The following is a 17,775-nucleotide window of genomic DNA, read 5'->3' as shown; positions in this document are numbered from 1 at the left end:
CCCGCGTCTCCTGCAACGGCAGGCGGACTCTCAAGCACTGCGCCACCAGGGAAGCCCCCCATCATCATTTTTTAAGCATAGAGTTCAGTAATGTTAAATATATTCCTGTTGTTGTGCAGCCCATCTCCAGAACTCTTTCCTCTTGCAAAGCTGAAACTCTCTACCTAATGAACAATTCCCATTGCCTCCTGGCAACCACCACTCTACTTTGTCTCTATGAATTTGACTACCTCTATTGTGGAATCATACAGTATTTGTGTTTTTGTGTGAGAAGGTCTAAGTTTTTAATGGGGCTTCCCCTTAGAAGAGAAAAAGAATGGATCAGAGGCAAAATTTGAAGAGATAATGGCTAAGATATTTCAGAATTATTGAGAGATATTAACTTATAGATTCAAGAATTTCATTGACTCCCAGTAAGAAAAGAAATCCTGTAATATACATGATAAATGTAACTGTTATATATAAATGTTAAGAGAGTGAATCCTAAGAGTTCTTGTCCCAAGAGAAAAAAAATCTTCTATTTCTTTAATTCTGTACCTATATGAGATGATGGATGTTCACTAAGCTTATTGCGATAATAACTTAATAATGTATGTAAATCAAATCATTATGCTGTATTCCTTAAACTTCTGCAGTGCTGTAGGTCAATTATATCTCAATAAACTGGAAGAAAAAAATTTTTTTACTTTAAAAAAAGAATGTCTTTCAGGAAAAAAAAAATCATACCCATACCTATCATAATGAAAATGCAGAAAACAAAAAGAGCATTTTTAAAGCAACCAGAGGGAAAAAGTATAGAATCTCTTCAAAAAATCAATAATTAGAGTTCACATCTCAGCAACAGCAATGGAAGCCAAGGTATAGTCCACTAGGTCTTCTTTGTTTGTTTTGTTTTGTTTTTATAAATTTATTTATTTATTTTTGGCTGTGTTGGGTCTTCGTTGCTACACATGGGCTTCCTCTAGTTGTGGCGGGTGGGGGCTACTCTGTTGTGGTGCGCAGTCTTCTCATTGTGGTGGCTTCTCTTGTTGCGGAGCATGGGCTCTAGGCGCGTGGGCTCAGTAGTTGTGGCTCGTGGACTCTAGAGTGCAGGTTCGGTAGTTGGGCTTAGTTGCTCCATGGCATGTGGAATCTTCCCGGACCAGGACTAGAACCCATGTCTCCTGCATTGACAGGCAGATTCTTAACCACTGCGCCACCAGGGAAGTCCCTCCACTAGGTCTGCAGTGTGACAAAAGAAATAGTTAATAATCTAGAAAATCTGTGCCTTCCTTAAATATCCTTTGAGAATGAAAGCAAAATAAAGATTTTTTAGGCAAAGAAAAATTGAAAGAATTTGCAGCTAGCAAACTGCTTTAAAAAGGAAATACTGGGACTTCCCTGGAGGTCCAGTGGTTAAGACTACACGCTCCCAATGCAGGGGGCCCGGGTTTGATCCTTGGTCAGGGAACTAGATCCCACATACCACAACTAAGAGCCCACGTGTCACAACTAAAGATATCCCACATGCTGCAACAAAGATCCCACGTGATGCAGCTAAGACCTAGTGCAGCCAAATAAATAAAAATAAATAATTTTTTTTTTTAAAAAAGAAATACTAATGGATGTTCTCAAGATACAGGAAGGAATGAAGACCAAAGAAAGAAATTAATATATTGGTAAATCTAAATGAACATTGGCTGTATGAAGCAATAATGGGAAAACAACTGTGGTAATGCTTTATGTGTGTGTTTTTAATAAATGTATAATTACATTAATCGTATAGCTAATTTTAAAATAATTGTTATATACTATACATTTTAGTGTATAATATTAAAACCCATAATAATAGCCTATAAGTTGGGAGAGTGATGAAATGGAGTTTAAAAGGTCTTGCATTAGGGAGTGTATTAACAAATTAGACTTTGATAAGTCGAGGATACATGTTATAAGTTCTAGGGTAACCACTAAAAGCATAGAAGAGTGTATAACTTCTGAATTAATGTGTGTGAAGGGAATGAGTGGAATGATTAAAAAAGCAGAAACAAAAATTTAAAATTCTTACTAATAGAAATAAAAGGGACATGATGTAATCTAATAAGGGATACATAATAAAAGACTTACAGCAAATATCACACTTGATAGTGAAATGTAGAAAAATTTTCCTTTGAAATTGGGAGCATGATAAGGATGCTCATTGTCAACATACTTCTATTCAAATTGATCTGGAGGTCCTGAACAGTATATTAACACAAGAAAAAGAAATATTAAAAGGTTATAGAGATTGAATGGAGCTCTCATAATTTGCAGATGATAATTGTGAATGTAGAAAACCCTGAAGAATCTTCAGACAAATCATTAGAATTAGTAAGAATTTAAGATTGATCTATTAAAAATCATTTACAGAATCAATTGTATTTCTATAAACCAATGAGATTAGAAAATGAAATTTATAAAAAGAAACCACTTACAGTAGCCTCAAAAATAAGTACCTAGGAATAAATCTAATAAAATAAAGCACAAGAACTCTATATAGAAAACACATTATTCAGAGAAAATGAAACTAAAAATGGATTTTTATACCATGTTCATGGATTCAGAGACTCAGTATTGTAAAGATATAAATGTTCACCAAACTGACCTATATAGATCCATGCGATCTCAGTAAAAATCCTAACAGGTTTTTATCAGGAACTTTTCTAAGCTGATCCTGAAATATTTATGGAAATACAAAGGGCCAAGAATAGCTAAGAAACTCTCAGAGAATACAAAGGTAGAAGTACTTTCTCTGCTCAGTATCAAAATTTATTTTAAGTCTTAGGTAATTAAGATAGAGTGATACTGATAAAGATTAAACAGCTGGACCAGTAGCAGAGAATGAAGTACATTTAACCCTTGAACAACACTGGTTTGAACTGTGTAGGTCCACTTATACATGAATTTAAAAAAATAAAGACGTACAGTACTACATAATTTGCGGTTAGTTGAATCTGTGGATTTTGGTATGTATGGGGACTCCTAGAACTGATCCCCCACAGATACCAAGGAATGTCTGTACTCAAAGCTACTTAGATACTTTGAGTACTTTGTACTCAAAGCTGCCTAGCTACTGTGACAGAGGTGACGTTACAGAGCAGTGGGCAAAGGATAGACTTTCCAATAAGAGGTACCGGGACATTGGGATATCAAAATGGGGAAAAAATAGCCCAAACTATTCCCCCAAAAAAGCCTATACGTGAAACAAAAGCTAATAAAGCTGGGAATTCCCTGGCAGTCCAGTGGTTAGGACTTTGTGCTCTTACTGCCAAGGGAGCGGGTTCGATCCCTAGTCAGGGAGCTAAGATCCCGCAAGCTGTGCAGGGTGGCCAGAAAAGAATAAAAAACTTATAAAGGTATTAAAAGATAATACCATAAAGGGAGAGATTTTAAATTCAAGTACATTAACTACATTAAATAAACTTAAACTGAGGAGACAGACTCACAGGTGGGACCAGATATTAGCAACACATATCCATAAAAGGTTCATATTAAGATTTTTTTGACTTGTACAAATTAATAAGAAACGACAATAGGAACTTCACACCAGAAAGTTCCTTGTTGTTCAGTAAACATGAAAAGGAGCTCAACCTCATTTTTAATTGGGGAAATGCAAATTAAAACCACAGATACCACTACATGCTCACCAGAATGACTACAATTAAAATGTCTCACCAAGTGTTATCAAGAACATAGAGTAATGAGAACTCTCATACACTGCTGATAGTAATTTAATTTGGTATACATGAGCACTTGTGCATCAGGAAACATGTTAAGGAATGTTCATAATACTACTACTTGGACTAGTTCCAAACTGGAAATAACCCATCCACCAGCTGTAGAATAGATAAGCAAATTGTGATTATTCATACAATGGCATACTGTCCATTAAAGCAAATGTTAGTTACATGTAGTAACATGGTTGAATCACAAAAACATAGTATTAAAACAAATGAGATGGGACTTCCCTGGTGGCGCAGTGGTTAAGAATCCGCCTTCCAATTCAGGGGACATGGGTTCGAGCCCTGATCCGGGAAGATCCCACATGCCGCAGAGCAACTAAGCCCATGGGTCACAACTACTGAGCCTGAGCACTAGAGCCCACGAGCCACAACTACTGAGCCCATGTGCCACAACTATTGAAGCTTGTGCACATAGAGCCTGTGCTCCGCAACAAGAGAAGACACTGCAATGAGAAGCCTGCGCACCACAACGAAGGGTAGACCCCGTTCGCCACAGCTAGAGAAAGCCCGTGTGCAGCAGCAAAGACCCAATGCAGCCAATAAATAAATAAATAAATAAATTTATTTCAAAAAAAAAAAAACAATACAAATGAGACAAACTAAACTGTAGTGTTTAGGAATACATCCTTAAGTGGTAAAAGGTAAAAGCAAGAAAGTAAGAACCATAAAAGTCGAGGTAGAGGTTATCCTTTGGGGAGGATGGAGGCAATTATGGTTGGGAATGGGCCCAAGAGGAATCCTGGAGTATTGGCAATATTCTGTTTTTTAGTGTGGATAGTGTTACATGGATATTTGTTAAGGTATACATTTCTGTTTCTTGCTCTTTTCTGTATGAGTATTATTTTTTGAGATACTGAGAAAGGTGTAAAAGTGTTAGTAGGATGGTGTGACGGGGTAAAGAAGAACAGAAACATACAGTCGTCTTTAAAGGAATGTTTCTATAATGAACCAGCCTCTCAAATTTAGTCTTTTACGTGACAGGGTTGTAAAGTGAAGGACCACATGGTTGTTCTTCGTGATCAAGGTGAAGGTGAAGATTTGCTGTCCTGCCCAACTGCCAGAATACTGGATGATCTGCAGAAACACAAAGATGTCATTCTTGTGCCTTTTGCTAAAGATACAGTCAGGTGAGGTGGGGGAAATGGTGTACTGCGGCTTTATTCAATGGTTCGCATCCTGGAATCCTCTACCCCCCAGTACCTCCCCAAATCAGTAATGGCAGTTGTTTTCGTTATTTCAGAAAGCCTAGCTGAAATTATATCTTAGCTTACAATAAGAGCAAGCAGATGTTTATTTGGTAGGAAAAAAACCTCTAAATATTGGAAGTCCAAGGGGAAGAAAAACTAATAATAGGAGTTCCTGGTGATTCAAAGGGTGGGGCCCACACTCCAATTTTAGAGGATTTAAAAAATGTTTTCCAAGTTACTTAAGCCCATCTTAGCTAATTGATGGAACTAGAAAAAAAAATTGATGGTTGAGGTTATCTTTGCATAAATTTGAACTCCTTGGATTCAGTAATTAATGAAGTCACTTCCATCATTTACAGTTGCAACAGGCTGTCAGGTTGGGGGTAGGAGGACTCTCTAATAAAAGCTGTCCTCAAAGCAGTATCCACCATAGCAGCCTGTTTCACCACCTGGCAGGTACAATGCTTGGAGTATAGTGGTGCTCCCCCCATATGGAGTGACTTATGCTGGGGGAGTCACTAGATGCATTAAGAAATGTAAATGTTGAAGTGGCATACCTTTATACTCAAGAACTGTATTTCTAAAGAGCAATTTATAAAACATTTGCAATAAGAAAAGATATTGTTTGCATTTAAATTCTTAAGAAATTGGGGAATTCCCTGGCGGTCCAGTGATTAGGACTCGGCAACTTTCACTGGCAGGGCCCAGGTTTGATCCCTGGTTGGGCAACTAAGATCCTGCAAGCTGCGCAGCAAGGCCAAAAAAAAAAATCTTAAATTGAACACTTCTCCATAAAATGTCTTTTCCTTTCAAGTGATTCTGGTGGTCCCTGTGATGAAAAGGGTCTAGACTGTGATGTTTTACTGGAGCCAAATACACCATGGGGCCCCAAGAGTGGGGAGCTCAATGCTGTAAGTAGCTTGCTTCATTTATTCTTTATTTATAAAAACAATTGATAATATTTAATTTTTGACAGAAATTTGATCGGTTTAAATTAATATTGAAATTTTCCATTAATATGCATTAACTCTCATAACAAGGTATTATGCTGAGTTAACAGGACTATAAGGATGATGCATTCCTTGCACTCAAAGAATTAATAATTAATCAACTTAAATTTGGGGGAAAAATATAGTCTTCAGGGTTTATTATGGACAAATAATGATTTGAGAAATGAAGATAGTATGAATGGGATATTTTATCCCCTCCTAGTCCTATAAACATTTTTTGGTGTGAAATTCTTTTTGTTAATTGTATTCAGTAATGCATTTAGTTTTTCCAGGGTTTCAAAACTGAGATATTTTCAAGGTGACTAGAAAGCTTTGATTCCTTTGATTCCTGTTACTAACAGCCAGGGAGTCTCTGTTTGCCTGTGAACTTCCTGTCTGTGTTGGAAGTAGCATTTACTTGAGAAAATGAAATATTCCATGTAAAATGCATTATAAACTTTAGATGGCTGTGTTTAATTACTAACATTTATTTATAAATTATATACAAAATAGCAAATTAGATTTCTTGAATATCCATATATAATCTGGTTCCTTAATTTATAATAGAATATAAACATTAAAAAGTGATTGAAATAATTCACAATATAAAATTATATTATCTCTATATGTGATTTACTTGTCCTTTGGAAATGACCCTAGGAAATGTTGATTTTTTTTTTTTCTTTTTTGTAGACATACACATGTTTTCTGGGCAGGAAATACAAAAGATTGTACTATATCATTTTTAGATGAGTTTAAAATTATGTTTCAACCTAGAAGGGAATGAACTTCTTTAACTTTTCCCAACTCTTCTACAATATCCATATGAAAATAAGGAGCTGCAATCTGGGTAGATGCAGATATATTAATCTCTTATTCCTTTGTCTTTTTTATAGTTCTTATCACTGAAAAACTGGACACTGCAGCTGGTAAGTGAGCAACTATATTTCACTTTCATGAATCTCTTTCTTCCTAAATCAAAGTTCAGTTTAATAGAATCTCATAAGTATCTAATTTTATAGATTTTAGTTAAATGTATATCATCCTTTTCAGCTTCTGTAATTTTGCACTTATTAAAAAGTCATTGTTTAAAACAGACACATACTCCATTATCTAGCTGCATAATCCATAAGTTTTCTTAAATGACTTTTTTAAAGTCACTTTTAAGTCACATTTAGAACACTGAACAAAAGAACATATCAATTAAGTTCCAATTATTTGGTTGTTTGATTGATTGATTTTTTTGTTGTGTTTTACCTATTTGCCATTACTATGCCATCTGCCACCAGTATTCACAAGAATGGAATAGAAATTTGTATCAGTGATAACAGACAGTAGGGTAGATAGATGGAGGAAACTGATGACGATACGTTCAGATGATCCAGCACCACATTCACCCAGAGAATGTGCACATTTACTTGTTTATGAGACTACATTCATATTGGCAATTATTGTATTTTAGTTTAATCTTTTTTTTTAGGTTTATTTATTTATTTTTGGCTGCATCAGGTCTTAGTTGCAGCACGTGGGATCTTTGTTGAGTCATGAGGGGATTTTTCATTGTGCTGCACACGCTTCTCTAGTTGTGGCATGCGGGGTTTGTTTTTTTTCTCTTTTCTAGTTGTGGCACGCAGGCTCCAGGGCACGTGGGCTCTGTAGTTGTGGCACATGGGTTCCAGAGAGTGTGGTCTCTGGTTTGCGGCACGCAGGCTCTCTAGTTGAGACACACGAGTTCAATAGTTGTGTCATGCGGGCTTAGTTGCCCCATGGCATGTGGGATCTTAGTTCCCTGACCAGGGATCAAACCCGCATCCCCTGCATTGGAAGGCGTATTCTTTACCACTGGACCACCTGGGAAGTTCCTAATTTAATCTTAATATCAAGGAAAATACTTTCAATTGAGTGATAGAAGTGCAATTCAACAAATACTGAGTACTTATAATGTGCCCATCACTCTGCTAGCATCTGTGAAGGAAATAAATTTTTAAAATATTTAATGTAATGCTATCTTGTCCTAAATGTAGAAATTCTTACATCCATTTCCTGAAAGTTGTGCTAGACAGTGGTCATTTTATCAGTTCTTGTTTGGCTCATTCATCCAAAATAAATTTAGATGAGTGTGTTTGAAAGAATTCATTGGTGATGTGATAACATACAGTTTTAATACGATGTATTTGTGTTTTCAATTCAGAAACAGCAGTCATTATTTTCAGAAGAAGAAGAATATACCACTGGGTCCGAGGTCACTGAAGATGAAGTTGGAGATGAAGAAGAAGTATCCAAGAAACAAAGTATGGATTTTCTAAGTTAAAAATCAAGTCTCACTTTTATAAGGAGGGTATATTCCAAAGGATTTAATGCAAGGGGTGAAGAATTGGCTTTATAAGTCTACATGGTAGGTTACAACATGGAAAAAATAAATAATAGAGGCTTCATCAAGATTCCCTAACCCTGACACTAACACAGAATACTCATAAAGTTTTTTTTTTTTTTAAAGTGCTGTATACTAAGAAATAACCCTCCAAGTTTTCATGTCAGGTGTAACCTAATGGGTTTCTCAAAATGTGTGACTATCTCATTGTACCTGAGATGATTTGAAGTGACACTCAAATGAAGCATTAAATAATAGTCATCAAAGTATGATTTTTTAAGTTAAAACCGTAACTTTATACACCTATAGAATGAACTTGTGTCAAAATTTTTCAACCCATTAGTGAGAGAAATAGCAGGGAAAGTTAGGGTTAGGGTTAAGCATTTGAAGGCTCAGGTGTTTGTAGGCATTTGAAAAAAGGATGTTAAAAAAAGATTGCAAATTAGATACAACACTGATTAATGTCATACAAGGCAATAAACCCATAACCACCAGGGTTATCTTTGTTTTCCTTTTTTTCCTTTTTATGGCCCCAACACACGGCATGCGCGATCTTGGTTCCCCAACCAGGGATCAAACCCGTGCCCCCTGCAGTGGAAGCGCGGAGTCTTAACCACTGGACCAACAGGGAAGTCCTGGGGTTATCTTTTCTATTGGACAGAAATCATTTGCATTTTTATTAGAAAAATTTGTAAGGTAACATGAAAATTCACAGTATCTGGGCCTTCAGTCAATAGTAGACAGGAAAGTCAAACATAAGGACGTTCTCTTAGAGGAGTAAGTAAGCAGTCCTCCAGTATATCACTTAAAGGATATGCAGTCTTCCCTTTGTCTTATTTCTAAGTTTTATATAATTTTTCTTTACATGTTGAATTCCCCTAATGAAAAAACTAGTCATTTATCAATTATTTTTCAATACTAGACGTTCTTCTGAAAACTGCCATCTGAAACCCCAAGCCAGGCGCATGAGATGCCGTGGGTCCCGAGGAATCTGCAGGCCCTGTGTGTGTGTGTGTGTGTGTGTGTGTGTGTGTGTTTCACAGTTGATTGAGGTATAGTTTACATGTAATAAAATTCATTCATTTTTAAGTGTACACACTGACGAGTTTAAACACAGTTGTATAACCACCACCAAAATCAAGACCTAGAATATCACTCCAGAAAGTTTCCTTCTAACGCTTTACACTCAGTTCCCTTTCCCCACTCCCAATCCCAGGCAGCCAATAATCTGCTTTTTGTCACTGTGGTTTACCTTTTTTAAGATCTCATATAAATGGAATCATGAATAGCCTTTTGTGTCTGGCTTCTTTCACTTAGTATGATGTTTTTGAGATTCATCCATTTGTTGTGTGTATCAGTAGTTTGTTCCTTTGTATTGCAGAGTAGTGTTCCATTGTAGAAATATACCATAATCTGTTCATCCATCCACCATTTCATGGACATTTGGGTTCTTTTCAGTTCTTGGCTGTTATGAATAATGCTGCTGTGAACAATTTGCATAAAAGTTTGTGTGGACATATGTTTTCATTTCTCTTGGGTAGATACCTACGAGTGGAATTGCTGGGTCACATGCTAAGTGTATGTTTAACTTTATAAGAAACTGCCAAACTGTTTTGCAAAGTGACTGTACCATTTTGCATCCCACCAGCAATGTATGAGAGTTCCAGTTGCTACACATTTGTACCAATACTTAGTATTACTGTGGTTTTTTTTAATATTAGGCATTCTAGTGCGTGTGTAATTCTTCGCATCTTTTTCATGTGCTTCTTGGTCATTTATATGTCTTTTTTGTGAAATGTCTGTTTAAATCTTTTGCCTTAAATATTTTTTAATTGAATTGTTTGCCTTATTGAATTGTAAGAGTTCTTTATATATTTGTGGATACAAGTCCATATGTTTTGCAGATATTTTTCCCTAGTCTATGACTTGCCTTTTACTTTTATTAACATTGTCTCTTGAAAACAAAAGTTTTAAATTTTGTGAACTATAATTTTTTAGCTTTCCTTTTATGTTTCAGACTTTACTAGCTAAGAAATCTTTGGCTACCCCAAAGTCACAAAGATTTTCTATGTTTTCTTTAGAGGTTCTATGACTTTAGCTCTTATATTTAAGTATACATATACCTTCCAGGTTAATTTTTGTGTGTGGTATGAGGTAAGAGTCAAGATTCCTTTTTTTTTCCCATAGGCATAGCCAGTTGTCCTAGTACCATTTGTTGAAAAGACTGTTCTTTCCCCATTGGATTACTTTAGCAACTTTGTTAAAGAATCAGTTGACCATTACATATGGATCTGCTTCTGAACTTTGTTCTCTTCCATTGATTCTTCTGTCTTTACATCAGTATATCAGTGTCACACTGTCTTAATTTTTGTAGTTTTTAGTGACTCTTTTAGTGACTTTAGTGGTGTGAGTCCTCCAAAACTGTTCTCTTGTCTTAGATTATTTTGGTATTGGAATTGTGTTGAAGCTGTATGTTGCTTTTTTTTTCCCCAATGGCAAGTCTTCCAATCCATGAACGTGGACTGTCTCTCCATTTATTTAAGTCTTCTTTAATGTCTCTCAATCATGTTTTGTAGTTTCATTATGCAAACGTTGTAACATCTTTTGTTAAATTTGTTCCTAAGTATTTTCTTAAGCTTTTATAAATGGAAGTAGGTTTTTTAAATTTTCCAATTGTTCATTAATGGTAATATTGAAATACAGCTGGTCTTTGTGTATTGACTTTGTATCCTATGACCTTGCTAAATTGACTTAATTTTTCTTTGCTTATTAGATTGCTTTCAGTATGTATGCATTTTATCTCTTTGTCTTGCCTTTTTGTGTTGGTTAGGACCTGATGTTGAATAGAAGTGGTGAGAACAGACATCCTTGCCTTGTTCCTTATCTTAGGGGGAAAGCATTCAATCTTTATATTTTTAAAGATTTTTTTTTGATGTGGACCATTTATACAGTCTTTATTGAATTTGTTACAGTATTGCTTCTGTTTTATGTTTTGTTTTTTTTGGCTGCGAGGCTTGTGGGATCTTAGCTCCTCGACCAGGGATCAAACCCACACCCCCTGCACTGGAAGGCGAAGTCTTAACCACTGGGACTCCAGGGAGGTCCCCTCAGTCTTTAACCATTAAGTATGTAACGTTAGTTGTTGGCTTCTCATAAACGCCCTTTCTTAGGTTGAGGAGGTTCCTTTCTATTTCTAGTTTGCCACATGAATGGGTGTTGAACTTTGTCAAATGCTTTTTCTCCATCTACTGAGATGATAATATAGTCTTTCTCCATCATTATATCAATATGATGAATTACATTGATTTTTCAAGTGTTACATCAGTCTTCCGAGGTAAGCTCCACTTGGTTGTGAGGTGTTTTTCTCTTTATATGTTAGTGTATTGGACTTGCTTGTATTTTGTTAAAGATTTTTTGTTTGTGTTCATGAGGGATATTTGTCTGTAGTTTTTCTGTGATGTCTTCTTCAAGTTTGTTATCAGGTTAATACCTCATAAAATGAGTTGGAAAATGTTCACTTCTCTTTTCTGAAAGAATTTGTGTAGTATTTGTATTCTTTGTCCCTTAAAAGTATGGTGAAATTCAGCAGTAAAGTCATTTGGGCCTGGAGTTTTCTTTATAGGAAGCTTTTTAATTATCAGTTAAGGTCTCTAATTAATCTAGTGCTATTCAGGTTTTCTATTTCTTCTTGAATGTTTTGATAATTTCTTTCAAGGAATGTGTCCATTTTATCCAAGTTGTCAAATTTATTGGCATAAAGTTGCTCATGGTATTTTCTTATTATCCTTTTCTGTCTGAAGGATCTCTAGTGATGTCCCTCTTTCATCCCTGATTTTGATAATTTGTGTCTTATCTCTTTTTTTCTTGGTCAGTTTAGCTAGAGGTTTTATTAGTTTTATTGATCTTTTCAAGGAACCAGCTTTTGATTTCATTGACTTTCTCTATAGTTTTTACCTATTTTATATTTCATTGATTTTCCCTCTTATATTTGCTATTTCCTTCCTTGTAATTACTTTGGACTTAATTTCCTCTTTCTTTTAGGTTCTTAAAGTGGAAACTTAAATCATTGGTTTTTGTTGGGTTTTTTTTGCAGTACGCAGGCCTCACACTGTTGTGGCCTCTCCTGTTGCGGAGCACAGGCTCCAGATGCGCAGGCTCAGCGGCCATGGCTCACGGGCCTAGCCTCTCCGTGGCGTGTGGGATCTTCCCGGACCGGGGCACGAACCCGTGTCCCCTGCATTGGCAGGCGGACTCTCAACCACTGTGCCACCAGGGAAGCCCAACATCATTGGTTTTTTACTTCTTTTCTCGTACAATCATTTAAAGCTATAAGATTCACTCTAAGCACTGCTTTTAAGTATTCATAGACTTGATATATCTTTTTTTCATTTATATTCAATACAAAATATTTTCTAATTTCCCTTATGATTTTGTCTTTGACCCATGTGTTGTTTAGTAATGTGTTTAATTTCCAAATATTTTAGATTTTTCTGGATACTTCTTAGTTGTAGGTTTCTAATTTAATTCCATCTTGGTCAGAAAATGTACTCTCTGGTTTCATCTTCTAAATTTTATTGACACATGTTCCAGATGTGCATGAAAAGAATGTGAATTCTGCAGTTATAGGTAGAGTAGTCTTTAAAGGTAAGGTCAAGTTGGTTTGATTTTCTGGTACAAGTCTTCTCTAATCATATTCTGACTACTTGTTCTATCAATTACTAAGAGAGTAGTATTGAAATCTCAAGCTATGCTTGTTAATTTATGTATTTTTCCTTTTAAGTCTGTCAGTTTTTGCTTTGTGTATGTGTTAGAGCTTTGTAATTAGGCACATATACATTTATAGTGTATTGACTCTTTTCTCATTATCTACCCCTCCTTGTCTATAGTAAAACTGCTTGTCTGAAAGTCTGTTTTGTTTAATATTAACATAATCACTTAGATTTTTTTTGTTTACCAATTGGATGACATATCTTTTTTCTATCCTTTTATTTTCAACTTCTTCATGTTTTTAAATTTAAAGTGTGGGGACTTCCCTGGTGGCGCAGTGGTTAAGAATCCGCCTACCAATGCAGGGGACACGTGTTCGAGTCCTGGTCCGGGAAGATCCCACACGCCACAGAGCAACTAAACCCATGTGCCACAACTACTGAGCCTGCGTGCTAGATCCCGTGAGCCACAACTACTGAGCCCGTGAGCCACAACTACTGAAGCCCGTGTGCCACAACTACTGAAGCCCGTGCATCTAGAGCCCATGCTCTGCAACAAGAGAAGCCACTGCCCTGAGAAGACCACGCACCATAACGAAGAGTAGCCCCTGCCCGCCACAACTAGAGAAAGCCCGCACACAGCAACGAAGACCCAACACAGCCAAAAATAAATGAATAAATAAAATTTAATTTAAATTGTGTATCTTGTAGATAGCATATTGTTGGTAATTGCTTGTTTATCTAGTTTGACAATCACTGCTTTTTTTTTTTTTAAATTTTTGGCTGTGTTGGGTCTTCATTGCTGCGTGCGGGCTTTCTCTAGTTGTGGTGAGTGGGGGCTACTCTTTGTTGTGGTGTGCGGGCTTCTCATTGTGGTGGCTTCTTGTTGCGGAGCACGGGATCTAGGTATATGGACTTCAATAGTTGTGGCTCGCAGGCTCTAGAGCACAGGCTCAGTAGTTGTGGAACATGGGCTTATTTGCTCTGCAGCATGTGGGGTCTTCCCGGACCAGGGCTTGAACCTGTGTCCCCTGCATTGGCAGGCAGATTCTTAACCACTCTGCCACCAGGGAAGCCCAATCTCTGCATTTTGTCTGGAACATTTATTCTATTTATATTTAATGTGTTTATTGATTTGGTTCTATCAGGTCTGCCATTTTGCTATTCATTTTCTAATTTTCTCAGATGTTTTGCTTCTCTGTTTCGCCTTTCCTGCTTTTTTTGTGCTAAGAAAATGATTTCAGGGTATTATTTAAATTACTTTATTTGCTTTTCAGTTATATTCTTTGCATTTGTCCTAAAGATTACAACATGCCTCTTTAACCTATCACAATCTACTTAAAGGTAATATGAATTATTCCAGGTAAAATAGAAGAACCTTAAAATAATATATAGCTCCATTTTCTTCCCCTTCTTTGTGCTATTGTTGTCATATATATGTGTGTATATAAATATAATATATGATATACATATCGTACATTTATATGTACATAAATGTATATTTTTGCTTTACACAATTATATGTCATTTAGAGAAGAATAAAAGAAAATATATACAATTAGTCTTCTATATTTATCATTTGTCTCTGTATCTTTGTTACCATCTGATGTTATTTTCTTTCATTCTGAAGGACTTCTTTCATTATTTCCTGTAGTGAGGTATACTAGTGAATTGTCTTATTTTTATTTATCTGAAAATGTCTTTATTTTACTTTTGTGGTGTTTTTTTTTAACATTTATTTGGTTGTACTGGCTCTTAGTTGCGGCAGGCAGGCTACTTAGTTGCGTCTCGAGGGCTCCTTAGTTGCAGCTCACTGGCTCCTTAATTGCAGCACATGGGCTCCTTAGTTGTGGCATGTGAACTCAAAGTTGAGGCATGTATGTGGGATCTAGTTCCCTGATCAGGGATCGAACCGGGGCCCTCTGCATTGGGAGCGTGGAGTGTTAACCACTGCGCCACCAGGGAGGTCCCTTGCTTTTGTTCCTTTTTTTTAATATAAATTTATTTAGAGAGGGCAGACAGCAGAAGCAAGTAGAACTACAGTCCTTCAGCCTGTGGAACAAAAACCACATTCACAGAAAGATAGACAAGATGAAAAGGCAGAAGGCTATGTACCAGATGAAGGAACAAGATAAAACCCCAGAAAAACAACTAAATGAAGTGGAGATAGGCAACCTTACAGAAAAAGAATTCAGAATAATGATAGTGAAGATGATCCAGGACCTTGGAAAAAGAGTAGAGGCAAAGATCGAGAAGATGCAAGAAATGTTTAACAAAGACCTAGAAGAATTAAAGAACAAACAAACAGAGATGAACAATACAATAACTGAAATGAAAAATACACTAGAAAGAATCAATAGCAGAATAACTGAGGCAGAAGAACGGATAAGTGACCTGGAAGACAGAATGGTAGAATTCACTGCTGTGGAACAGAATAAAGAAAAAAGAATGAAAAGAAATGAAAACAGCCTAAGAGACCTCTGGGACAACATTAAATGCAACAACATTCTCATTATAGGGGTCCCAGAAGGAGAAGAGAGAGAGAAAGGACCTGAGAAAATATTTGAAGAGATTATGGTCGAAAACTGCCCTAACATGGGAAAGGAAATAGCCACCCAAGTCCAGGAAGTGCAGAGAGTACCATACAGTATAAACCCAAGGAGAAACACGCCGAGCCACATAGTAATCAAATTGGCAAAAATTAAAGACAAAGAAAAATTATTGAAAGCAACAAGGGAAATACGACAAATAGCATACAAGGGAACTCCCATAAGGTTAACAGCTGGCTTCTCAGCAGAAACTCTACAAGCCAGAAGGGAGAGGCATGACATATTTAAAGTGATGAAAGGGAAGAACCTACAACCAAGATTACTCTACCAGCAAGGATCTCATTCAGATTTGATGGAGAAATCAAAAGCTTTACAGACAAGCAAAAGCTAAGAGCACCACCAAACCAGCTCTACAACAAATGCTAAAGGAACTTCTCTAAGTGGGAAACACAAGAGAAGAAAAGGACCTACAAAAACAAAACCAAAACAATTAAGAAAATGGTAATAGAAACATACATATCAATAATTACCTTAACCCTGAATGGATTAAATGCTCCAACCAAAAGATATAGGCTCACTGAATGGATACAAAAACAAGACCCATATATATGCTATCTACAAGAGACCCACTTCAGACCTAGGGACACATACAGACTGAAAGTGAGGGGATGGAAAAAGTTATTCCATGCAAATGGAAATCAAAAGAAAGCTGGAGTAGCAATACTCATATCAGATAAAATAGACTTTAAAATAAAGAATGTTACAAGAGACAAGGAAGGACACTACATAATGATCAAGGGATCAATCCAAGAAGAAGACAAAACAATTATAAATATATATGCTCCCAACATAGGAGCACCTCAATACATAAGGCAACTGCTAACATCTATAAAAGAGGAAATCAACAGTAACACAACAGTAGTGAGGGACTTTAACACCTCACTTACACCAATGGACAGATCATCCAAACAGAAAATTACTAAGGAAACACAAGCTTTAAATGACACAATAGGCCAGATAGATTTAATTGATATTTATAGGACATTCCATCCAAAAACAGCAGATTACACTTTCTTCTCTAGTGCACACGGAACATTCTCCAGGATAGATCACATCTTGGGTCACAAATCAAGCCTCAGTAAATTTAAGAAAATTGTAATTATATCAAGCATCTTTTCTGACCACAACACTGTGAGATCAGAAATCAATTACACAGAAACGTAAAAAATACAAACACATGGAGACTAAACAATACATTACTAAATAACCAAGAGACCACTGAAGAAATCAAAGAGGAAATCAAAAATACCTAGAGACAAATGACAATGAAAACACGACGATCCAAAACCTATGGGATGCAGTTCTAAGAGAGAAGTTTATAGCAATACAAGCCTACCTCAAGAAACAAGAACAATCTCAAATAAACAATCTAACCTTACACCTAAAGGAACTAGAGAAAGAAGAACAAACAAAACCCAAAGTTAGAAGGAAAGAAATCATAAAGATCAGAGCAGAAATAAATGAAATAGAAACAAAGAAAACAATAGCAAAGATCAATAAAACTTCTCAAAGCTGGTTCTTTGAGAAGATAAACAAAATTGATAAACCCTTAGCCAGACTCATCAAGAAAAAGAGGGAGGGGCTTCCCTGCTGGCGCAGTGGTTAAGAATCCACCTGCCAATGCATGGGACACGGGTTCGAGCCCTCGTCAGGGAAGATCCCACATGCCGCGGAGACACTAAGCCTGTGAGCCACAACTACTGAAGCCTGTGTGCCACAACTACTGAAGACACGTGCCTAGAGTCTGCTCCGCAACAAGAGAAGCCACTGCAATGAGAAGCCTGTGCACCACAACGAAGAGTAGCCCCTACTCTCAGCAACCAGAGAAAACCCGCATGCAGTGAAGACCCAAAGCAGCCAAAAATTAAATAAATGAATAAATAAATAAATAATAAAAAAAGAAAAAGAGAGAGAAGGCTCAAATCAATAAAATTAGAAATGTAAAAGGAGAAGTTACAACAGACACCGCAGAAATACAAAGCATCCTAAGAGACTACTACAAGCAGCTCTATGCCAATAAAATGGACAACCTGGAAGAAATGGACAAATTCTTAAAAGGTATAACCTTCCAAGACTGAATCAGGAAGAAATAGAAAATATGAACAGACCAATCACAAGTAATGAAATTGAAACTGTGATTAAAAATCTTCCAACA

General features: G+C 36.4%; 1 protein-coding gene across 1 annotated transcript in view; it reads left to right on the top strand.

The window, feature by feature from the left end:
- The window catches only part of SANBR (SANT and BTB domain regulator of CSR), a 69,586-nt gene that overhangs the window by 33,598 nt on the left and 18,213 nt on the right, over positions 1-17,775 (top strand). Inside the window, 4 exon segments of the mRNA XM_007464140.1 lie at positions 4,740-4,885; positions 5,760-5,856; positions 6,831-6,863; positions 8,126-8,225. Coding sequence (XP_007464202.1) covers positions 4,740-4,885; positions 5,760-5,856; positions 6,831-6,863; positions 8,126-8,225 — 376 coding nt within the window.

The sequence above is a fragment of the Lipotes vexillifer genome, unplaced genomic scaffold (genome assembly GCF_000442215.2).
Source record: "Lipotes vexillifer unplaced genomic scaffold, Lipotes_vexillifer_v1.1 scaffold311, whole genome shotgun sequence".
NCBI lineage: Eukaryota > Metazoa > Chordata > Mammalia > Artiodactyla > Lipotidae > Lipotes > Lipotes vexillifer.
The sequence above is the reverse complement of the archived record's forward strand: the minus strand, read 5'-3'. Positions and strand labels throughout refer to the sequence as shown.